At 40.4% G+C, this 26,204-nt stretch overlaps 1 protein-coding gene across 2 annotated transcripts in view; it reads right to left on the bottom strand.

The window, feature by feature from the left end:
* TSPAN12 (tetraspanin 12) overlaps positions 1-26,150 on the bottom strand; it is a 46,740-nt gene extending 20,590 nt beyond the window's left edge. Inside the window, exons 1-3 of one of the 2 annotated variants that reach the window (XM_010706428.3) lie at positions 26,014-26,150; positions 13,076-13,158; positions 12,407-12,542 (exon numbers count right to left, since the gene is read on the bottom strand). In XM_010706428.3, the coding sequence (XP_010704730.1) occupies positions 12,407-12,542; positions 13,076-13,158; positions 26,014-26,079 (285 nt within the window). In that variant the 5' untranslated portion in view covers positions 26,080-26,150. Of the gene's footprint in view, positions 1-12,406; positions 12,543-13,075; positions 13,159-16,717; positions 16,851-26,013 lie in introns of those variants that run through there. The other variant, XM_031553199.1, reaches the window with a different exon arrangement.
* Between the last annotated feature and the right edge of the window lie 54 nt (positions 26,151-26,204).

Below are 26,204 nucleotides of genomic sequence, written 5' to 3'. Positions count from 1 at the left end.
TAGGGTTCACACCATCTTTTTGGGCAATGCAAAATGGCAAGAGAGGCAAAGGAAGATCCGACAGAGAAAAGCAGGGGCTGAGGGAGATTTCAAGAGTAAGCATCTGCAGAATAAAATTGTATGGGAATCTCCGAAAGACCAGAGATGAGGTACGTGAAAAAGACGCCAAAAGATTTTAGAAGGGTTATGCACAGCATTTCCCAATGGCTAACAAACAGCCTGAGAGGATCAGCAGTACTCTTTTGAGACAAAAGACATCCAAACATCTGCCTGCACCCTAAGAAACATCAGATGGCCACCACCACAGAGCTTGATTATCAATGAAAATCACACTTTCCAGGGAAAAAAAAAAACAACTAAGTCCTTCCTTCCTTATTAAGTTAAAAACTACAGTTCCCTATACTTGGTAATTGGAAAAAAATGGATTTGATGGATGGACCACTTTCTGGATAAGGAATTGGCTGGATGGTTGCACTCAGAGAGCTGCAGTCAACAGCTCGATGTCCAAGTGGAGACCAGTGACAAGTGGCGTTCCTCTGGAATCTGTGTTGGGACTGGTGCTATTTATCATCTTTGTGACACGGACAGTGGGATTGAGTGCACCCTCAGCAAGTTTGCAGATGACTGAGCTGAGTGGTGCAGTTGACATACTAGAGGGAAGGGAGGCTATCCAGAGTGATCTGGACAGGCTGGAGAGGTGGGCCCATGCCAACTTCATGAAGTTTAATATGCCAAGTGCAAGGTCCTGTATTTGGGTTGGGCACTCTCAAACACAGATACACGTTGGGCAGAGAACGGCTTGAGAGCAGCTCTGGGAGAAGGATTTGAGAGTGCTGACTGATGAAAGATTCAACATGAGCTGGCAGTATGCACTCATGGACCAGAAGGCCAACTGTATCCTGTACTGCATCAAGAGAAGTGTGACCAGCAGGTCAACGGAGGTGATTCTGCTCTTCTACTCTGCTCTCGTGAGACCCCACCTGGAGTACTGTGTCCAGTTCTGGAGCCCCCAGCACAGGAAGGACTTGGAGTTGTTGGAGTAGGTCCAGAAGAGAGCCACGAAAATGATTAGAGGGCTGGAGCACCTCCCCTATGAGGACAGACTGAGAGGGCTGCAGCTCTTCAGCCTGGAGAAGAGAAGCCTGCGAGGAGACCTTATAAGCGGCCTTCCAGTACCTGAAGAGGCCTACAGGAAAGCTAGGGAGGGACTTTTTGTAAAAGCATGTAGTGACAGGACAAGGAGAAACAGCTGTAAACTGGAAGAGGGTAGATTTAGACGAGATATTAGAAAGAAATTATTTACTGTGAGGGTGATGAGATACTTGAACAGGTTGCCCAGTGAGGTTGGTTGTAAATGCCCCCTCCCTGAAAGCATTCAAGGCCAGGCTGGATGGAGCTCTGAGTAACCTGATCTAGAGGGAGGTGTCCCTACTCACAGGAGGGGGGTTGGAACTAGATGATCTTAAAAGTCCCTTCCAACCGAAATGATACCTTTGTCATAGCCTAAGAACTAATGAGTCTATTTTAATGATCAATCATAGAATGGCTTAGATTGGAAGGAACCTTAAAGATCATGTAGTTCCAAAGCCCCTGCCGTGAGCAGAGTTGCCAACCACTAGATCAGGCCGTCCAGAGCCCTAGCTATACTTTTTAAAAAGGGAACAAACAATCACTAAACAGAGTCAGACAAGCTGCACAGAAAACTGAAATTCTCTGTCTATCCACTCCCTCAGTGCAAACATTCACCCACTCTCCCCCTTCCTCAGCTCTCTCAGCCCTTCCCTGAAGGAATTAACAATTCATTTGTTATTCTAATTTAAAATACTGGCTCAACAATGCTGAATTTATGAGGGATGCAATCACAAGTCAACAAGGAAATGGACTGAAGCCACCAACTTACATTAGCTACCAAATGCCACACAGTCCTTCAAAATACATTCCACAGCTAATTGATCAAATGTTTTAAATTTTAGTATCCCAGATCATCCAATTTAATCAACCTGTACAAAGTATCTTAAAGCCTGTGACCTTTGCAAAATCCAGGTTTTTTACAAATAATAATCACTTTTTCAAAAATCTTTATAACAAATTTTGTGAATCAAGCAATTGGCTTTTATATGTATGGAAATAAACATTTTGATTTTTTTTTTTTTTTAAGGTATGTATGCAAGTTCTCTCTTTAAGTTCGTGTGCCTTTTTAAAAACTAGACAATATTACTCATGAATACTAAGGATATTGTTCACAGTCTACATTCTTCTATGAGATATTAATGAACTGTTACACATTTTTTACTTTAACATCATCTTTGCTTGTGTAAGGAAACGAATATTACCTTGATAATGAGCAAATGTGCACTTCGGACAAATATTAGAATTTATTTGCCTCAGGTTCAATCACATCAAGTCAACTCCAAGGAATAAGGGTCGCTGCAAGGTCATGGCAAATACTGAACAGGACATTGGTAAGAATAGACATTAGACAATAATTTCCTCATGGTTTAGAATATTCTCATCCCTCTTCTTCTCCCTGTAATTCATAGGATTTATATTAAAAAATAAAGTTTCCTGTTCTGTACAGATTTTTGAACAGCAGCCCTCTTCATCTCTATTTCCCCTTTTTATTTCCTTTTTCCTTGTAAAATGAAATCACAGAACCATAAAGATTGGAAAAGACTACTAAGATCATCTAGTCCAACCATCAACCCACCAACACCATGCCCACTAAACCACCTTCCTCAGTGCCACTTTTCTTGGAAAGAGTAGATGACTCCCCAAAGGGTGGTCCATCACCTCCCTGGGCAGCTTGTTCCATTACCTCACCACTTTTCCTGAAAATAAGTTTTTCTTAATATGCAACCGGAATCTCTCCTGGAGCAACTTGAAGCCATTACATCTTGTCCTATCGCTGTTACCTGAGAAAAGAGATCCACCCCCACTTCACTACAACCTCCTTTCAGGCAGTTATAGAGAGCAATGAGGTCTCCCCTGAATCTCCTCAAGACTAAACAATCCCAGCTCCCTCAGCTGCTCCCCATAAGACTTGTGCTCCAGATCCCTCACCAGCTTCATTGTCCTTCTCTGAACACGCTCCAGGACGTCAATGTCCTCCTTATAAGTGAGAGGCTACTATTACAGTAAGTCTGACTCAGTAGGCCCAGAAAAACTTCTAACATTCACCATTCAGCAACAAGCTGCTTCTCATGTACAAAACCCATGCCACACACAGCACAAGCCTCTTCAGTTCATTAGTCAAAAGCTCAAGATTAGGCAGGAAAAAAGATGCATTTACCAACAGGACTTCCACTCCATATTCACTTTGTGACAAAAGCAAGTGTAGTCTTACACCTAGGGAGGAATAATTGCATGCACCAGTACGGGTTGGGGGATGAGCTGCTGGAGAGGAGCTCTGCAGAGAGGGACCTGGGCGTCCTGGTGGACAACAGGTTGGCCATGAGCCAGCAGTGTGCCCTCGTGGCCAAAAAGGCCAATGGCATTCTGGGGTGCATTAAAAAGAGCATGTCCAGCAGGTCAAGGGAGGTGATCCTCCCCCTCTACTCTGCCCTGGTAAGGCCTCATCTGGAGTACTGTGTCCAGTTCTGGGCTCCCCAGTACAAAAAGACAGGGATCTCTTGGAAAGAGTCCAGCGGAGGGCCACAAAGATGGTGAAGGGCCTGGAGCATCTCCCCTATGAAGAAAGGCTAAGTGAACTGGGTCTGTTTAGCCTTGAGAAAAGAAGACTGAGAGGGGACCTGATCCAGGTTTATAAATATCTGAGGTGTGGCGGCCATAGCGGTGAGGCCAGTCTCTTTTCAGTGGTACGTGGAGACAGGACGAGGGGAAACAGACATAAGCTGCAGCACAGGAAGTTTCGCACGAATGTGCGTAAGAACTTCTTCACAGTGAGGGTGACGGAGCACTGGAACTGGCTGCCCAGGGAGGTTGTGGAGTCTCCTCTGGAGATATTCAAGTCTCACCTGGATGCCTACCTGTGTGACCTGGTGTAGGGAACCTGCTTTGGCAGGGGGGTTGGTCTCGATGATCTCTAGAGGTCCCTTCCAACCCCTACAATTCTGTGATTCTGTGAATGCATCTGAACCACAATGTCATGCATGCTGCACTGTGAGGTTGGGCTGCAGTTCAGACAAAACACAGAGGTTTAGCTAAGCTTGTGGATCTGTTTACTCATTTATCAACTCCTCTCTGGGACTCACCCGTTCCCCATTTCTTTTAGTGGAGGGGAAAAAGCTGGGCAAATAAGCAATCAGAGCAGAGGATCTGGAAAAGACAGAGGGGAAAAAAAGCCCCAGAGCAACAAGACCACATTATCTCAGTAGTTCCCCATCTTCTCAGTGAGGATATACCTCTGACTCTCATACTGTCAGGTTCACTGTCAGGTTTCTTGCCTCAGCACCCCCAACCCACTGTACCTACTGCCATATTAGTCTTAGGCCTTACAATGTGCACACTTCCATTTTTCCAATTCAACTATTACTATCTTCCTTCTTCCCTTCATCAGGAAAGTCACTGCAGAGCCCATTTCAGCACTGGTGATATGTCAGTTTTTAATACTGCCTTGGAAATTAATGATTACCAAGAACTTGGAAGAAGAAAACAGTGCTAACAGCATAATGAAAATGGGAACAAGGAAAAAAAAAAGAAAAAGATTTGCACAAGAACAGTTTCAGTTACAGCGACACCTATTAAAACTGATACTCAGGACACACATCACAGAGAGCAGGCAAAATATTCATGCTCATCAGGCTACTCTAGAAGTACAGCATGCAGAGCAAAATGTGACAGAGACATACAGGCAGCATGCTTCATGCTGAAAATACAGTGGAACCATAAAATGACTACTTTCAATAGATATTTGTTTACCTTTTAGCTTAGCTCTATACTTATTTTTCCAAAAGGATGAGGAAGTGAGTCTTCACTATTGCAAAAGTACATGAAAAAACCCACTTTAATTGACAGCATCATAACCATGCTGTCAAATTTTCCTGTCATAAATCCAAGACATTTTCCTGAATAGCCTGGAGTTTCTGGACAGTTCTTTTGAATTCAAGGTGCTGAGTAAATGCAATGAACTGCACTGTGCTGCCCCTGTATTACGAGCTGCTTAGCAGTGTGTGAGCATCAGCCTGAACCCAAGCGTTTGCAAGACAACATGGATACTCTCACTTGCTCAATTTCTGTCACTTTTTTCCACCCTAAAACTCCATGCTGTTCAAACACAGACCTGTTTGTCTGCTGTTTGCTGAACCAACAGCACTCTTCATCTCTAAATATGAGGGCTGCTCCAAAAGCAGTGCCTCCTATTTTATTACGTTGGTCCATGACATCAGAGGCAGATGTTTGTAGGACAGTAATAGAGGTTGAGCCTTCCCACTATTATTCTGTTACATGTTGTTGCCATGGGACATATGTCAGCAGAGAGGCAGTCTGACAAAACGATGTCTGACAAGGAAGTGCATATGACTGCAGGTGCTTTAATTCTTCCACATGGAAAAAAATGGAACCCATTGACATTCATTGATGCTCGCCTTACAGAGACCAAATGGTGGATGTGAACACAGTGAGGCAGTATGTGATGTATTTCAGCAGTGGCAACAACGACATGACAGATAAGCCATGTTTCAGCTGGTCGTACATAGCTGTCACACCACAAAATGAAGAGCATGTCAATCACCTCAGCTATGCAAACTGGCAGCTTATGACCAAGCAACTGTGTATGGAGAGGATTAGTGGCTTCAATGTTGCTTGAAAAGATAGTGTCAGCATAGGAATATCAAAGTCTGCAGCAGGTGTGCCTCACACAGGAACAGAAAGAATACAGTATGCAAGTTTGTCAGGATCTTCAGCCTCATGCTGGTTCAATAGGTGATAGTTTCCTGGATCATATAGTTACTGGTGATGAGATGTGTCACCACTACATACCAAAGTCAAAACAGCAGTTCATGAATTGATGATGTGAATTCCCCTTCGAAGAAAATGTTCAAGAGAAGATGACAATCTTTCTCCTGCAACACAGTAACGTCAGGCCCCGTACCAGTTTGAAGATTATGGAACACATTGCCAAAGTTAGCTGGATTGCCCTACCACACCAATGTGTAGTCTAGATTTGCTGTTTTCTGGCTTCCATTTGTTTAAGACACTGAAAAATGGACTGCATGGGCAACATTTTTCTAGCAATGATGCTGTCATAGCATCTGTGAAACAGTAGGTCATCTGAGCTGGTGCAGATTTTTATGAGAGTGGCATGCAGACTCTCTTGTTCATTGTTGGAGAAAATGCATGGCTAATGGTAGTGACTATATTAAAAAAAAAAAAATAGCATTTTGTAGCTGAGAATTTGTTCTATCAATTACTGTGCTCTTTGTATCTGTTGCGGTGTCCATGGAAATAAATAGGAAACCACTTTTGGAGCAGCCTACATATGTCCCAACAAAGGATGGCAATTCTAGGCAACTTGTACCTCTTATCTGTAAGCTGTTTATTCCAACTAAGAAAATTATGTATAGTTTCAAAGCACTTGCCTTTAAAAAAGTCCTTTAGTACATATACATCATGTATGTTCGTGTTGGAGAAGCCAGAATCAACAAAGTGCACCTCCTTCTTAGGCAGGCAGACAGGCTGGCACTAGACTCCAAGACTAACATAATCCACTCTCCTGTGCTTAAAGCTATGAAGAATGAACCCTCTCCAGCAAAACTGAGCTTCATTCTACAAATGCAGCCAATACCATTCTCAAAATTTAACAATTTATTTGAACCTTTAAACCCTGGCCTGAACAGGAAAGAAGCTTATCCTCTATCCAATTTCAAAAGATGTTTAACAGTATAGAAACATTTCCCCAAACAGCTCAGCTTGAGAGTGAAAATCAGAAATATATAAAATAAAAAAGAAAATAGTCCTATTTTTACTTTCTTCACAAAGTTGCTCATATCAAACTTACTGGCCTATAATAAAAACTGGCAAACTTAAAACTGACTTAAAACCATCTTTCAAAAAGGCAGGCTAACCTGTCTTCTGAATCTATTTTCCCCCAAGTCTCACTACCTTTATAAAAAAATTATTTATAAAGCACAAAAGGCAACAATGACAAATTTCAGTCTCTGCTCTAAACTGCATGGGATTACAGTAAATATGTTTGTCTTACTTCCTCCCTTTCAGTGCTTAGTAGTTTAATAATGATGAAATAGTTCTGGTTAGCATGTAATTCCAGTGCCAAAAGGTTGCACAAAATGCTGGAGTGGCTGTGCTAACACCTCACATGGGTCAGAACAAATATGCTGCAGAATTACAGAAATGCATGCTGACACAAAAAAAGGAAAAGAGACAAAAATTTAATTATCACTAGATTCTTCTACTAATTCATGCTCATTGTAGACAGATGCCTTGCAAAACAGTTGATGCATAGTACTATAGTGCAGCTACATTTAAAAGGGAATAAGGATCCCTTCTAGAAAGACATTGGCAGTTAGAATTGATATTTTACAATGTACTGGACATCCAAATTTAATCATGTCTATCACCTGTGCATCCACATGTTTAAATGAGTACAGAATAGCCTGTAACAAGTGGTGATACAGTCCGTGGTTCCCAATTATTTTTCATATGCATTTACTAAAACCACTTTCAAAAACAGTGTGCATAGCCAGCTGAGGATTACTGACAAGAAACAAGCATACTCCTGTCACACTTGTCAAATGATTATAACCCTACATTTGCATGTTCAACTCAAACGTGAATATACTGTAATTTTTTCCTCTTTAGAACACATTGACGTACTTTTAAAGAAAAGGTCAGTTCAGTTTTATAATATTTACCTGGTTGTGTTTCAGCTCCATTAACAGACAATTCTGCCTGCCAAGTTCCAATTTGCACCCAGATTCCGCCGTAACAGATTTAACAAACTGACCACATACCAACAGGGTCTATGAATGCTTAGCTCTGAACAACATTTATTTAACTGACAATTTTATTATAAAAATCATTAAAAAGATTTGACTTATTGACCAAATATTTCTAATAGCTTTTCTTTTTGTGAAAGCATATTCAGACAAATTTGAGTTCTGTACTGTTTGAATGCTGTAATTACAGAAAACTCATAGTTACAAATGCCAGAATTTGCAATACAAACTCCAGCCAGGAAAATATTTTCCAGTGGAATTTTCATGAAGAGCTTTCAGCCAAGCAATAGAGTTTACTCTTGTAGTCTTAATGCAACAAAAACCTCATCAAGTTCACACACTCCAAAGGTTACTATTCTATTCAGGGTAGTGATTTAGGAGATTGTGGCTTATTTTTTACTTACAGAAGTGGGCTATGATGACAGCCTAAACTGAAGCATCTGGATTCCTCAATTTCATCCCCAAACTTTCAACCACAAGCAACCCAGCTTTCCTCAACTCCTCCCTGCATTATGTTACCGCATAATTTGCTAACACTCCCCACACTAAAAAGCCTGCCACTCAATCAGCAACAAAACAACTCTTTAATAGATGAGAATGTATTTGGTGCTACTGTATTCCACAGCTATAACAAAAAATAAGGCCACTCTCCCAGGTCAAGTTGAGCAAAGGGACATTCAATGAATCCATTTCAAAGCTACAATTACGGGGGCTCAAGTTAACATGCTGGAGATAGCAGAAGTCTAACCAAAAAGTGTTTTGTAAGGCATCCCTATTAGTGAACAAGGACAGTCTTGAGGAAAGTTTATTATAAATCTTAGCTGGAACGATTAAGGCTCCAGTTCTAAACAGAAGTTTTTCTCAAGAGATTATTTTCATGGTTAATATTAAGAAAAGTCTACCTCTGCTGCTTTGGCTCAATACTCTATAATTTTTCTTTAAGCATATGGATGGAATCCCTAAAATTATTTAACTTGGTGTAGTTTTTTGCTGTGCTAGATGCATTGAATTTGCCTGTTAAATAGCTATCTCCTTTAGAAGAAAGTTAGTGTTAACTTAAAACTAACTTGAATGATGAAGACTTATTTTAGAAAAGACATCACTTCTAAGGGCAATTTTCTAGATAAAAAAAATTCATGTTATTCTGTTGTATATTGTAGTTGATGTAGGCATCAACTATATCCATTTAGTAAACAGACCACTTGCAAAACAAAATCCAAATGTACTGAAAAGCATCTCACACAACATGCAACAGATAACAACCCCCAAACCACCTCTTGCTAAGTTAACAAAGTCTGCAACTTTAGTGACTTTCTTCAGATCCTAAGTATGAAGTATGTAAGCTGCAAATTATAGTTCTGAATCAAAATGACCAGATGTACTTCACATTATGTCTATTTTCTTTCTTTAAATATTCATACAGTAAAGTTTTGTTGTTGTTTGGGTTTTTGTTTTGTTGTTTGGTTAGTTTTTTTTTAATATTTGTCAGTGGGTGCTCCATAGAACTTTTAAGCACAGGAAGCTGCAGATTTTGGGCTATGAAGTAGTATGACGGAAATTTATCATATGAACAATAATCAAACCCACCCATTTTTGATGATTCATCCTATTACTTGAATTGTCAACACTGCAAAATGGGGCAAGACAACCACAGTAATTTAGAGCAAATCTTCCACACCTAAAATATTAACTTCTTTGTGAGGATAAGGGTCATTTGCAAGACACAAAAATTACATTATAGACACTGTATAGCCATGGGTTACTTATACCAACAGTCTTCAGGATTATGTATTCCTAAAGCAATTAAAATTCCATGATTAGAGCTTAAAATTGCTTAGTTCTACAAACAATCCAGAGCATAAACCTCAGAAGACTGAATTATTATACTTCCTTACTATTAAGCTGAATAAACATTAACTCAACCACTATTTATGCCCCAAGTGACGTTGGAAAGGTTTAAACATTTTATTTCAAGGCAAAAGTAAAATGATTTCAATTGAATTTCAAAAGTAAATGAATATAATTGTGTATTCAGTTGTATTAAATATATCTACTAGAAGACCTTATGCTTTATTGGATTTTCCAAAAATTCAGTTCAATTAACAACATTAGCACTAGCAATTAGTACATGCTAGGATCATCAGTATTTGGATCCAAGTATCTTTGTGCATGTCATTATGGTGGCTCATGGACTTCAAAAAGATTAAAGGCATGACTGAAAAGGCTGTTAATGTTTTACATGAAGATTCTTTTGAGTTCATCCGGTTTTACAAAAGCTCATTTTGTTGATCCATCATTTTTATGATTAGTCTGAAGAACAAAGCATTGACTTATGTCTGAATACATCTGCAGTAGAACAGGACTGTATTAACTGAACAATCAATCAAAGTCAATGATATGATTAAGATATCATTTACTTTTGCTTATCAGTTTGGTTAGCACAAGCAAATTCTATCACTCCTAAGAAAGAAATATTCCAAGTTAAACTATAGAAGTGTCTTTGTTTGATTTAGTATAATTTAACTGCCTAAACACAATTCAAATAACTTATTTCCAGACATCCCTAAGAGCTATGCATGATTTGGTCTCTTCACTAGGGGCTTAAATAAAATGGGGCAAACAACAGTTTTAACTTCTTTTTCTTAGTGTTTCTTTGTAATTAATTATGATTTTTGAAGGCTTCTAGCAAACAATCACTCTTATTGGATACTATACCAAGCTGGTATTTATTATGCAGTTGCTTTTTTCTTTGACTTCATTTTACGTTAAAAGCTATCACTATAAACAAAACTCGTAATAAAAGTAATCTTATAACCTTACAAAAAAAATCTAAGAGTTTAATGCAGTTTACCATCTTTTAATACTTTCACTATATAAAACAAAAGTACGTGCAAGGCCCTTCTAAAATGTAAGGTTGCTAGATAAATAATTACGATGCAGGAAATTACATGAGCCTGCTATTTTTATGCAAGAGCTCATAACTAAGTCACAGAACTTGATCTCACCGATTTGCATGGTGAATATCCAGAAATAAAAAATGCATGACTTGTATTACTATAAAGTTTTCAGATTTAAATTATAGTTTTCCTTGTTACATTGCTTTGAAACAATTATCATACTATGTGCTTAATGTACAGAAGGAAGAACAGCATTTGCCATCTAGCAGTTAAGGGACACTGTGCCACAGTGAAAACTCAAACAGAATTTATTCCAACTTTCTCTCGAAAAAGTAATTTTAGTACAAATCCTTATTAGAGTTTCCTGATTGTTTATATATTTTAAATTAGATAAAAGCAAAGGTTATGTAAATCTCAGACAACTTCACACTTCCTTTTTGGTCATTTTGGGCAATGTTTGTGAGGTTTGGGTATCATGTACTTCAGGCTTGAGACATTAGAAAATTTAAACAGCACATGCTTTGGCAGAACCCAACATAGGAAAAAAAAAAATCAGCACAAGCCCAACCCTACGTGAACAAGACTCCTGGATATTCACAAGAATTGAATGAATTTACCAGTTCACTTCATCCCACACTGCAAAAACAATAGTCAAACCTCATACACTTCTTTCACATCCATTGCTCAGGACTACATTCTACTTGCATTGCCACTAATCCTTATGTTAAAAGGCAAAGACTAGATCGGCACAGAGCAAACAGCTAGATTTCACAGAAGGCCTTAGGCACATGCAGACATTGATCTCAGTGTTGCCAACGGCCTAAATGTTTTTAAAATCTAAATATTTAAAATATGTTCAAGGGCTGTTTTTTTTATTTTTTTAAACAAACAGAAAAACCCAACCATTATCCTCAAAGTCACTGAATTCCAAATGAACTAAAAAATATTCGATTCCCATTGCAGTCAAAGCCTCACTCCAACAAGATTTTACATAAGGCCCTGTACAGGAGAGGCTATTGTTAATTGGCTGCTCTTGTCTCAGTCTCCAAACAAAAGAAAAAAAACTGATTACTTGTAATTTAGTTTTGAATTTGCTCTCACAAGCAAATACAAGTGCAAAACTTCACATCCAAGTAAAAGAATGCAGAGGTTCTGAATGCACTCAGACTCAATTTTCATCAGGTACAAATACTACTCTTTTGCTTTTTTCCTACAGTCAATTATGAATGTAAAGTACAGTTTATCTACCCATTGAACACTCAAGAGTGAGAAGGGTAGCATAAGGGTTTATTTCCAAGCACTCAGACTCATTTTCCTGTAATTAGTACTTAAGAGTGAGTTATTTTTCCCTTAAGCAGCTCCTCTACTAAATGAAGTAGAATTTTAAAAATGAAACATTGCTTGTCTTTCAGCCATAGCATAATCCCATCTAAGCAATAAATTCTTTCCCACTGTGTGCTTAGCAATTACAATTCTTCACTGATAGCATAACTCAACATGCTAATAAAAAATAATCAGTATTTATCTAGTACCAGAGGAATAAAACTTTTCTTACATTGTTGAAGTGAAGCAGAAGTTAGAGTTTATGAAACATACCCAGACAAGGAGCAACAGATTTCTTTTCACTGTTCCACAGTAGCCCAACATTCCAACTAGGATAAGGAAACAGCAGACTGCAATCATGACTGGATGGACCACAGGAAAGTAAGTCAAAATGACAGCCTCCTCCACCCTGAAACCAATCAGAACCATAATCAAAATGGTAAAATTACACAAAACCTATACAGTAGAAAAATGTAAGATAGCCACTAAAATGAAAAGCACAGATTGAAAGATGTGTAATTTCCAGCTCTTCTATGTGGTTTTGAATTCAAATGCTGTATTCAAGTACCAGAAGGTAATGTGTAACCTGAAATCTCTTGGGGACAGAGGCAGTGTACCTGTCCGGCACTTGCAGAGGGTGCAGCACAGTGGTCCTGTTCCACAAACAGGGTACGTAATCACTGCAGTAATAAAACTAACAGCATTCTTAAATCTTTGGACAGAATGAAGTATTTGAAACAAAAATGATTACAAATGGCCAAAATTGATCCCTATCAAAAGAAAGGAACAAACAAGATTAAATTCAGATCTCCCCCATCTCTAATTACAATCGATGCCAGAAAAGTTTACAAAAATACACCTTTCAGCAAGACAATAATTACTTTACCTAAAAGTTCCTAGCTACAACCATACACAGATTGATAGGTTTAAGGAAAGCTTTACCTTGTTTCTGCAGTTAAAGTGAGAACATTATTCAGGTAGTCTCTGATCCAAGCAGAAACACCTAGTACACTGATGGACATCAACTAGAAAGAAAAGATTAGAAAAGAAAGGTTATTTATCACGTATTTTAACAAGCTGCAGTATCATTTTTAGTTAAGTAAAGGATTAATCATCAAAAACATCTATCATACAATCACTTATCTATCAAGGCAAAGTGCTGGACATCACAACGTCCTCCAAATTGTACTTCTATATGCTTGGAGTTGGTTTGTTGCCCACTTTTAAACAGCTACTGACAATGATCTTCTCTACCAGTATGGATAATTAATGCCTAGAATACCTTATATTATAAGCTTATATTATAAAACCTGGGTCAGTTAAGAGTTCAGTGCCTGACTGTCACATTCTTGTGAGCCATAAAGTCACAACACATCATCAGCACTGCTCCTAAAGGGAAGACTGAAGCTACCCAGAACAGTCACAACCTTGACAGCACTGAGCTTCCATCAGACGATGCCATCCTGCACCCAGCACATTCTGAATCTACAGTAGAGGCTCCTGCCTCTTATTTTTGTTGAGCAATCATACCTAAAGGATATGGTTGGAGCACACCTTGCCAACACTGTTGCTTGTGTTCTGTTCTGAAAGCAGAAGTCCTGCTGGAAGACAACACAGCATTCTTCACTGTACTTGTCCCTGTACTTTGCACTGGGTAAAACTATCGTAGATCTGTAAACAGCAGCTAGGTAAGTCTGTGCATCTTTCCTTCTAGAGGCGAGACACCACAGCAACATTTGTGTTTGTGAGCACCCTCTGGTCCTAAGAACACTGCATTTGCTCCTTCATGACACAAACACAGCACTGATCTCCAAAAGGAGAGATGCTGCTGTGAACCCCTTCAAGGAAAGGAGGGATCCACTAAGCTTTTCCACAAAAGTGAGCAAATTTAGAGTTACTAATCATACTACTGTCTACTTTTCAAACCATTTCAGAGAATTCTGCAGGTTTATTACACTTAAAGGAGAATCTGGACACAGAAGGCACAAATACCACTCTCACATTGGCACCTAAGTCTGAACAGTAGTCTAGTAGTAAGTCCTGAATAGGGACTGAACCTGGCACACTCAAGATTTCACTGCCTAGCTGAGGGATGGAGATCTAAGCATGCTGGCTCTCCTTAATGCTGCTTTCAGGCATTGTATAGGTGAACGCTTGGAAACCTCAGCAGTGTGTCATGGCCAAGATGGCCAATGGCATCCTGGCTTGTACCAGAAATAGCATTGCTAGCAGGAGCAGGGAGTGACCTTCCTTCTGTACTCAGCCCTGGTGAGGCCATACCTCGAGTACTGTGTTCAGTTTTGGGCCCCTCACTGTAAAAAAGACTCTGAGGCTCTGAAGCGTGTTCAGAGAAGGGCAATGAAGCTGGTGAGGAGCACAAGTCTTATGAGAAGCAGCTGAAGGAGCTGGGATTGTTTAGTCTGGAGAAGAGGAGCCTCAGGGGTGATCTTATCACTCTCTACAACTACCTGAATGGAGGTTGTGGTGAGGTAGGGGTCAGCCTCTTCTTCCATGTAACTAGCAATAGGACTAGAAGGAATGGCCTCAAGTAGTGCCAGGAGAGATTCAAGTTGAACATTAGGAAATACTTCTCCGAGAGATTGGTCACACGCTGGAATGAGCTGCCCAGGGATGTGGTGGAGTCACTGTCCCTGGGGGAGTTCAAGAAGAATTTAGGTGCTGTGCTGAGGGACATGGTTTAGTGGGAAATATTGGTGATAGGTGGACAGCTGGATTAAATGCTCTTAGAGGTGTTTTCCAACCTTGGTCATTCTATGATTACTGGGCTTACTTAACGCTTCTAAAATCAATGAGAAGTGCCAGTCTCCTCTTACCTTCAATGGTTACAGCTAGCTTTCCACATGCCTTCAAACTTCCTTAATGTTGTCATGAAGAACTAGCTACCTGGCACAAGACTAATGAACAAGGAAAATTCTCCTGTGTCCTTACTGGCTCTTTGCAATGCTTTGCCTTCGCCTGCAGCACGCTCACAGCAGACTACTTCTGCCTTGAATACTTCATGAGAAGTCCCACTTGCTACTGCACACTGCTTCATCCCACAATATGGAACTGATGCACGAAGTACAGGCGCTGCCAGTGAGAACCCCAGCTGCTCAGTGTGCTTCAAGCACAGTCAGGAAAGCTTGCTGCAAATCTACTACATAGATGTGCGTCAGGGCCCATTTCCCTTAAGCTTTGTAGAGTCTATTTTGGTTGTTAAAACAGTAGGAGTAAAGAGCATTTTCTGTTCAGTTTAATTGATAATGCAGGAAGTTGCATGAGGAGATAAACTATGACCATCATTCCCTTCTAGCTGAACTCCTAGACAACAACTACCTCCTTGGAAGAAAGCAACAAGCAAGTATTATACAAGCAATACAGATCATGTTTCTTACACAAAGAGAGGTAAGGAAGACCACAAGTATACAGCACACCTTCTTGTGGTTACAAAGCAATAGAAAACATTTAGAAAGAAGTCTGCCAATACTTCCACAGAGAGATGCAATTAATTTGGTACAAAGCAATACCAGCCAAATTAAACTGTTGGATGTAAATTACACGCAAGAAAATTTCTCCTGTAACCACAGCAGGAACCAAGCTTTAGGTCACCTTTCCTAAGCTTGGAACAATCACTGCTTCGTCAGGCATTACTGATTTCTGCTACTCTTACAATCTATGTGTGGTATTAATGCTTTAGCTAGCTCAGCATCACTCAAAATGCCTTGCCACACTGCTACACTGATGTTACACATGCATTTCCTGACCAGCACCCTTCTACCAAACGGATACAGTCTACGAGACACATTTTGAGCCTTCTTCAAAGCAAGGTACAAGTTGCCTTATTACTCTGAATAACCTGAAAGGCAGACTTCTTGGATGCATTGGATTCACATCCATGAAAGTCAGTACCACTGTCAAATTAGGGAAGCAATTTGACATGGCTCAGAAACAACATGCAAATACTCAGGAAGCTTCTATTTAAATAAGGAGTCAAGCCGTTGTGTAAACCATGAGAAACATAAAAGCAATTCAGCCACAGACATTACAAAAGGCGTATTTTATTGCACATAATCCAGCAAGTGTTTGGTAGCCTGTAACTATAAGAAGGAAAAAAGTCACATCCTCTGTAGTCAGCTAAGTCAGCCTCTGTGCAGGAAAACCATGCAGCATGAAAGGTGTGTTTGCAACACCAGACTGCCCCACAGTACTGACAGATGTTGTCGTTTAGTTTAAGGACAAAAGCTTACCAAGCATTAGTTCATACTCATCAATTGACTTGACAGCTCCACAGTCACAGGAGAATCACAACAGAAGCATGACATACATCCCCAAATCCACAGCCTTCTACTTGCGACTCAACACACTGCCTCACAGCATGGATGCTGCCCTGTAAAGATGCTAAGCATCTTCAAGTGCCATCTGAAATCAACAAGACTCAAAGCACCACCTACTTTAAAGCAACTAAGCCAGAGACAGATCTTCAGCTGAAAACACAGGGAATGCATAGACATCAGCAGTGCAACTCAGCCCATGTGCTTAACACAAGGAGGAACACCACTGCCCTAAGTGAGCACCCAAACCTACCAGGAATGACTAATTCTCTGCAACACTGCTCTCAAGGAATCATGGACAGAGGCAAGGTCCTCATTATAGCTTCCGCTGATTCATCCGGAGGCAGAACAAAAGGTGGCCTATAAAACTGGCAGCTGCTTCATAACTAATTTAGAAGCAAAATACAAACCAGTTAGAAACTTGTAGCAAGCAATCAGATAAAAGGACAAAAGTTTATAAGAAACAGAATAATTTTCACCACATTAACAGCAGCTACATCATTTAATCAAAAAGTCCATCTGAGCTTCTCTGATGACAGCCACTCTGCCATGGTGTAAACACAATACGCAAGTAGGCAGTAAAACATTTTTATTTGTTGCAGCTGGCTGCACAGGTCACTAGGGGTTTCATTCTAAACCATCACAATATGTTACATAGCCATTAGCATGATACCAAAGGGTTTACGAAATTATCTGCTGTCATATTCTATTTAAAATATATTTTCACCGAGTAAACAAAGGCAATAAATTATATTTTAATATACATGCAATATGAAGATCACACAATGAAATATTACATTTCCAAATCTGTTCATAGTCTAAAGTTTTCAAAGCTACTAAATGTTTCTCAGAAAACTCGAAGTACTACGAATGGTCATTTCCAGACACAGTTTAAGTTACCTTTGAAAGTGTTCTACATCAGTTATGTATTAAAATAACAATTTATTATTCATTAAGTATATACTTTAATCCCTTATTATAACTAACCTAATCACAATTATCTTTGAGGTAATGCTGACATTGGAAAAAAAAATCAATCTACATTTGCAATTCATAAACAGACGAGAATTTCAGTCTTTGGGGGAGCAAGAGCCATTGCTGTAGCTATTTGCACACCTGTTTGCATTCTCTCATCACCTTTTTACATTCAAACCTTCTAACACTGTAGTTTTTGCCTACAGTGGAAACTTGCTGTGCTCGTTGGAGAGCAGAGTTTCTCTCTCACATTATTAAACCGGAGGAAAGGTTAAAATTATCTTCCTTCCACACCGTTCTTTGTATCAAAACAGATGGGGTAAACAACTTCAGGCCAAGGCCTGGGATCCGTACAAAATGTTCAACAGTGGCACTATAAAAAAATTTCCTTTGCAGAAAAAGATTTGCATCTCCAAGGAAATTAATTCTCAGATATGGCAGCATTCGGCAAAAGAAGTCTTCTAATTTTAGTGAAGGAGCAACTCGAGAGAAATTTTTCCAGTTAGAATTGATTTGGGTAACCTGAGCTGTGACTTTTACCCATGGGGGGCGGGGAGGAATTGCTACAAGGTCATGAACAGAACATGTTGCAATGTTTTCACAGGATTTTCACAATTAAGTTCAATATTCAGATCCCTGGACAAACACAGATGACTCAGATCCCTGGACAAACAAGCAACCACATTTTTCAGGGAGGGAAGGGTGTAAGAGTGGGGGACAGAGGGACAAGAGGTCTCGTTTTTTTCTGTATTACCTGGCAAAAGCATTCAAATCATGGCCTATAAAAAAGGAAAAAATCCCAATTCCCTACTAATGCACCTTTTATTTTAAGGATACACCAATATTTAGTTTTAGCCAAGGTCCCTGCAGTGGGTTTTGCCGTGGTCCCCTCCCACTTGCAAACAGCTGAAGCATGTGCTTATTTGCAGTTTGAATGCAGGTTTGCTTGCACAGCTGCAGCTGTGACTTAACAACCTGATCCAGGCTTGGCATGAGCTGGAACTTGCACACTTTGCAATCAAGCAACTGCTGGAGCACAGACAGCCTGCTAAAGGGTTGCTTTCCCAAGGAAAGTAAGCGAGCTCTCCAACAACTGACTGCATGAGGATCCTACAGCAGCATGGCAAAAAGAAATGTGAAATAGGAGCTCAAATATGTGAACGGGTTTAGGTACAGTTAATCTAAAAGCAGGCTATTCCACCATCAAAACGATAAGCCTTCACATGTATACAACACACTTAATTTTATTTCCGTAAGTGCTTGCTTCTATTCATAGACTGCAGTCCATCTCTCTTGGCAATCAATGATTAAACTCAAGATATAAGCAGAAAACTAATATATCAATGACCATACATATTTCCCACAATTCATAAGATCTGCTTATCAGTTGGTTGCAGGAACATCACTTAATTTCTTTGTTTTGTACACAAATACCCACCAGCACAAGAATTACTCAAATGAGCCTGTATTTTTTTACTTAAATCACAGATTCCTATAACACTACCTGAAATTAAATTATTCCTTATGCCTTGGGATGTCCATAAAGAAACACTAACATCATTTCTAACATTAGGATGAAGTCTGGATGAATTTTTCCTTTCCATCATCATGTCAAGCCACTCTCTTTTAAGGGACTATATCGCTGAAACTCATCCACTGACTCATTGTCAGTGTTCCCGAAGAATGAGCCTTTTCACCTATGTATGAAAACAGGTGGGATAAAAGGTTACTCGGAGACGGATACAAGTTGACCAGCAGCTGAACTCTGCTTTATTTCATTAGAATAGAGACTGGTAATGTATTGCTCTGTTGGCACTTCTCCTACCAAACTCCAGACCTTTAGAAACACTCCCAGGCCATCAAAATCCACAGTCTCTCCCTGGTCTACGTTCGTCACCTTTTACCCACTCCACTTCCTTTACTGTCCCTCACTTCAAACACATTTCTTAGAGCTTTTCCCCTAAGTAGAAAAGCTCAGGTAGCAGCTGACGAGAAATAAAAAAAGCAGTTTAAAAAAAGAAATTTATCTATATGTGTATCTCCTCAAATTTGTTTAGTGTCCTCTCTAGAGACAGCACTTGACTTTTCTCTGATTTATATTTGTTCAGCACCTTGAAGAGAACTCTGACATACGCTTTTGTGCGCTCCCACAAACTATGGATGTCATATAAATAATACAGCTCAAAGACACCAAAAAGTAAAAGATTTCTCAAAGACCAGTATTAAGAGCATTTCTGTTTCTTTAGAGCTCCTCCTATAGCTTGCTCTGCCATTAAAAGACACCAAACTCCCACAGAAGTGGGAATTATGCTTGAATGGCCTTCTATGTATTTTCTTTATGCAAGAACGCTAAGAAAATCAGGTTTCAGTTACCATGTCTACAGAGCGGTCTCTAAAAGCAGACCATAATGGTCCAGCATGAACCATATTTACACTGGTAAACACAGGTGCCCAGCTTGGCAGTGTTCATTTCAGTGGATATTATTAGTCACATAAATTCCTTGAAAACATGACCCTTAGTCTATTCACTCCAAGCATCTTCAGATGCCACTCGCAGGAGAGGCAGTTGGACAGCAGCAGAAACACAACCCATACTCAGAATCTGGATCCGAGGAAGGGAAGATAGACCGATGTCTTTGTTTGTCACAGTAAATGCAGAACAAAGTAAAAATAATTACAAGGTTGAACACATACATTTGGGGTTGGAAAAAGATACATTTGAGGTTAGAAAAAGGAGGAAACAATACCTCTGCTTTCAATCATTTTTAATGCTTCAATGCACAGTGTTAATACTCCCTTGCTATATTTTTTCTCAGCTGAAACACAACCAAAACTAGATAATACAAGTGTGCAAAATATTCACACTAAAGGGAAAACTATCTGAAAGCTTGCTCCTCTTTCATGTTACCTGATTTCTGGTTCACAAGTACAAATTCAAGATGTAAAGCGATTTACATCGTCGGCCAGGAGGGTTGACTGGCTGCAATCACATAGCCTCAATTAGATGGTACTGCTACATAGCAGGAGCTAGCAGCATGAAGGAAAGTTCAGGCACGGTTCAACAGAAACAGCATTTCCTCAGGCAGATAAACCTCATAGGGTGAAGAACCTGCAACATTTCCGACTCTGCTCAACACCCAGTGACACTATGAATCACCTGCTAAACAGAAGCCTACCACTGCGATACAGTCACCCACAGCTTATGATCTTGATCTGCCCAAGCCACTGTCACTCTCAATTACAATGGACACAACAGCAGCTGCTCCTTCTTGCCACACACACTCACCAGAGAAGGAAAAAAAAAAACTTTGCTCAAGATAGAAAGTCCATACAGACTTTTTCCTGCATTTCAGATATATTTGGCTTTTTTAACATATGAGAAAACATGAGAAATTTGACAAAACAATTGTGCTGCTTTTATTTGCATTTAGTAGCATTACTTAGTTCACCAATTTAGTCTATACTTTTTCAAAGGAACCTGTGTGTCTGAGCTACCAAGAAAAGTATAACAAGTCTGTACCTCTCCAAGCTGTTGCTTTGCTTAATCTTCTACTGCTTTAGACAGACAGGACACTGAATTTTTCCAGGACTGAGCACTGTTTTCTATTTCCTGTTCTAGCACAACCATGAAGGCCACTGCCCATAGACAATCTCCAGTGTTAACTGGCTGGCCATTTTCTGTGACTGATGCCTGCCTTTAATGCCAACCTAAGGTCTCTCCACCATAAAAGACTGCAAAGAAAGCTGAAGGGGGAAGAAACTGTAGCAAAGTTCAGAACAACTGGCATTATTACAAAACATGGTGAGGAGGATTTACAACAGGACGAGTTATGAAGCTCTCAAAACAAACAAGGATGCTGACATTAAATCCATGACTGCTACTAAGCTGGAACAGTGTCAGGAGTTTGCTGATCTAGGAAAGCCCCAGAAGCACAGAGCCTTATAGTCTCATAGAATGCATAAAACATATTTGTAGAACTATTAATTCTTTCCAAATAAACTAAAATCTCAGTAAAAACTAAATCTCACTAACACACGTTATCTAGAGATAAAAACTAGTACTGTCTCTAAAAACTGAAAACTAAGAAGCAGTAGCAGCCTGGCTTCTCTCAAGCACCAGCAAGATAGTTTGCTTAAGTAGAAAGTCTTGACTAACAAATGCAAAACAGCGCATTTCTGGAGATGCTAATATGCTGCAAATAGCAATGTTACAAAAACAAAACATCTGCAGAAATCAACTCGCATCTGTCAGTCTAAATTCCTTGATGTGATGCTCTTTTACACATGCACATGACAGAAGAATCAAACTCAATGTTAAATGCAGGCTTCAGTCTGAAGGATATTCCTGTTCAAAGTGCTATTAAAAAACAACAACAACAACAACAAACACGATTCAAAGAGAGAGAAGCTCTTAAAACCACAATTCTCATTACTTTGAAAAAGACACGTTGCAGTCAGATGCATGATTGAGTTGACCTTAGGATCATCTTCCAGAAGAATCATAGATCTACTACCACATTCAGTCACTTAACCAACAATAATTAGAACACTGACAACATTTTTATTCCCACTTCAGAAGAAAATGCCTACTGCAAGTTGCAGCTTAAGAAATACCAATCTACTCACATCCAGACAACACTCCTTTCATCCCACTCACGCACACATGTATCACCCTGTTGACTCTTCCAAATCACTGCTCATTAGGTAACCCCTATAAAAAGCACTCTTTCCAAATACAAAGCATGCAGTTGTACACCAGTAGGTTACACTCTGGAGAAGCTGCAAGCGTCACAACGCAGTGACTGACAAAGTTCTCGCTTCACTGCTTGTAGAGGGTTTTGATAGTAACCAAATTATGAAGACACCAGACATCCACACAGCAACCATCCATACAGAAAGATTTTCTGCAAGATTGATGGTCAGACTAGTCAGTTCTATTATGCATTAACACTTCCTTGCGGAGCTATACTGCACTTGTCTGCCCTCACCAGACTGGTAAGGTCAAAAGCTGGAATCCCTTACACAAGTGCTGCAACAGTTGCACACAGGACACATTTGAAAATTACTCTAAAAATTTTCTCCTCAGAGGCAGATACTCAGACTGCGCCAGACACAGCAGCTACAGGGTGTCTTACAGCTTTTTTCAGGGCTTCAAATGTTAGAGGTCAACACAGCTGAGTCTCTATTTTCTTCTTGGGGGAGAACCCAAGCCTGTCCGCATAACACGTGGTTGGACTGGCCACTGGACAACACCAGAAAGAAACAAAGAGAAGGTCACCGTATTCTGGTTAGGACCCTTAATCAAGCCATGATTTCAAAAAGTCAACACACGCTGTTTGTACGTCTTCAATGTTTTCAGCCAGAGACTGATAAGCAACACAGCAAACAGAGTAACAACTGCTTGCTGTTTGGAGGCCACAGCCCTTCGGAATGAATGAACCAGTAGTTGTAAAACCCTCCAAGAACAAGTTTAAGGAGTATAACATAAATGCTCCCAAAATTATGAGCTCTCTGCACACCCCAGAAACACACATTGTTCTCATCCATTTTAAGTATGCTGCTATTGCGTTTATCTGTTAAGGCAGAGCATAATCCCACACTCACAGCTCAGGAGGAATGCAGCTGCATTTCCAGGAGCTGATCTAATCTAAACTCCCTGCCATCCAGTCCATAGTCTGAGCTGGTATTTATCAAACTAAATGCTAACATAAGCAACATTACAAGCTAAAGCTTTCCAAATGGTAGACTGGTGGTGAAGAGAAACAGCTCCCATCCACACACAGGCAAGTAAGCACCTGCTGCCCGCAGAACTTTTCCATGAGAATTTTTTGCCCAGCAGGGTCATACTCTTACACTCAGAAAAGTCAGTCGTAGCACTCCCACTGACCCCAGTGGGAGAAAATTCAGCTCTGACAGAGAAAGAGATACGACACATTTCACTACAATAAGCAATGAGTAGCAGATTTGTATTTTGTTGTTAAATACACATCCAAACAGGATCAGATAGGAAGCACAAAGAGGTTTTTAAATGCACGTGCCTCCAAAGAATCTGATTTAACTGTAATTGCCCACCTACCATTCATCCTATTTCTCACTACACAATTATGGCAATCACTTTTCGTTTGTTTGTTTTATTCTGAGTCAAACAGTTGCACATAATTACTTTTTAAAATTCAGGGAACCAGCTCCAAAAAGACTGGCCAATTTTTCTCCTTAGTTCTAACCCCTTTAATTCTATACACATTACAGAAAACAGCTTTATTCTACTTAACATCTGTAATGCAAGTTACCTGCTGATACTGGCATTTACTATTCAATTACATGTTCACATCCTTTGACACACATTTTGTGAATACAGATCTTGCTTAGCTGCTTGGGTGTTACTTCCAGCTTTCTGCCATCAGATATGAAGATTAAATTTAGATATTTTTCACACTGTTGTCTTGAAGATGATTATGAAAAGTTGCTGTTTTCTTCTTTGGGACTCCTTGTCATATTGGTATAGACTCAAAAGTTCCCCTCTCCTATATGATTATGAAAGAAAAAAAAAGTCACACTTCCTACTCAGCAGTGGTCTGAGACATCATTATTCAAAAGGCAAACAAAAAAAAAACATCTAAAGAATGAGAAATTATTTCTAGGCAAGTGCTTTTAAAATACTGAAAGATGAATTACAGATGGACAAGGCTAACAGCAGCATACTATGGATGAGGTTGCTGTTAGTCTACTGCTAAGCTGCAAAGTGCTCTGCAGCTCTGTGCCTTAGCTCCACAACAGAAAAACACAAGAACAAAACACTGAAAAGCTGGAAGAAGCAATCTGACATGGAATATGGAACAGAACTTAATTCAAGCAAAGAGGGCAAACACTTAAATCTCCCAAGTGAGCCAGCATGCACCGTCCCACACAAGTACACCTACATGCATCTCCCATCTCCACATCTGCTTGTTTCTCTCTGCACCTGTTCCCTGCTTACTGCCTCTTCATTTGTCCAACCTCAGCCTCCTTACATGTATGACATTCATCAATCCTTGATCTCCCTCAGAGAGGAGCTGCGATGCAGTGCATCAGTTTCCTCCAAAGATATGGGCAAACTTCCCTACGCAAGGAGCGTCACTCAGGAAGAGAAATGGAGCACTCAGCTCCAGCACCAAGGCCCTCACCACCAAAGAATGGGGGCATTACCTCCTGAGGTTATCACCTGGGGATCACACGAAGGGCTGCTTTCGCCTACAAAGATGCCCCTAAATACTAAGTCTGAAGAAACACGGTAAGCACAGAGCAGGGAGGGAAAGAGAGAAAAGTGGAGTAAGCTTAAGGGTACAGGCTGCTTTAGGGGGTGAGTAAAAGGCATGAATGAAAACTGACAAGGACTGCTCAAGGAAGCAATCTGGAACCAAGATGAAGGTAATGAGAATGCACACTGGAGGACAGGACGTTCCCAGCCACATGGATATACATTCACTCAACTCTAGCAGTATATGCCTAAAAATCAGGAAGAACCTAGGCAGCTCTTATCTTAATGAAATATAAGTCTAGGATTTTGTATGATATCCAATGAAAAACATGCATAATGTGATAAATAATTACACACTATTAAAAAAAAAACAACAACAACACAAAAGCAAAATGGAGATTTCCTCATCTTCTGTTTACAGGGCTTTAGTTCTACATTTGTTGGAAGAATGGAATATTTATGTTTCACCTCTGCCTAACACAAAACTTTCAACAGAATCTTATTTTGCACCAATGCACTCTAATAATTCTCTCATTCATATTCTGCTCTCCACTTAATTTTCAGTAATCTCCATTTTTACTTCAGTATAAAATATAGTTGGTGTTAGCCTATGTATGCTGCCTGCATCACACAAACAGGCAGCACCTCTCAAATCAGTACTTGCCAATGGGTGTGGGATGTCATGCCTCTTACTTGTTCTTTTTCCTGTACTTAGTCAGCATAAATCTCAACTATGCGGGTGAAGCAGGCTTCATTTGGTGTGAGTGTGATCTGTGAGAAATCCGCATCACACAGTTTGTGTGGAGACGCGAAAAGTTTAGGAGCCAGAGCTGATCACACCTACTTCATGCTTAAGAGCTGGAAGCCCTACTGCTGTAATTACAGCTGTGACTGAAATGCTGAAAGCAAAAGAAAGACATTACTCCAAGCCCTGTCTGCCAGCTTGGATCCAGTCCCCAAAAGCACAACGATGAGCTGGATAAGGCCTCACAGGGCAGCTCAGTGCTCAGATACCTCTGAGAGCCAAGTTCAGTCTGGGTCACGGGATGCTCTGATGCTCACGCAGTGAGGAAGCCACGACACCCCTGAGTATTTCCCTCTCTGCACACATGCGTACATTACGGGTGCACGCATTCACACGTGTATTTATAACACGAAGCCAGTACCACGCTAATTTCACTTGCAACAAGTTTGCAAATGCTCTTCTTTAAGGCACGGCACGACGAGCCCCGCCTGGCCAGGGGTGCACATCAGAGACACCCAGGGTCCGCTTTCCCTCCCCGGTTCCCGCAGCCCCCGACGCAGAGGCGCCGCGGCCGCCACTTGCTCGGACTCACCCAGAAGAGGAGGTTGAGGGCGTAGAGCAGGCAGCGCAGGCACCTCACCGAGTCCTCCCTGGCCATGGCGAGCCCCCGCGGGAGACAGCCCCATTCCCTCACCACATCCTCGCTGCCGAGGCCGGGCAGCCAGCGCTCTGCAGGAAAAGGCAGATAGGGCCAGGGCAGCCCGGTGAGCCGCGCCTCGAGGC

This window comes from Meleagris gallopavo, chromosome 1, assembly GCF_000146605.3.
Source record: "Meleagris gallopavo isolate NT-WF06-2002-E0010 breed Aviagen turkey brand Nicholas breeding stock chromosome 1, Turkey_5.1, whole genome shotgun sequence".
In the NCBI taxonomy this organism is placed as follows: domain Eukaryota; kingdom Metazoa; phylum Chordata; class Aves; order Galliformes; family Phasianidae; genus Meleagris; species Meleagris gallopavo.
Note: the sequence above shows the minus strand (reverse complement) of the source record. Positions and strands in the feature narration are given on the sequence as shown.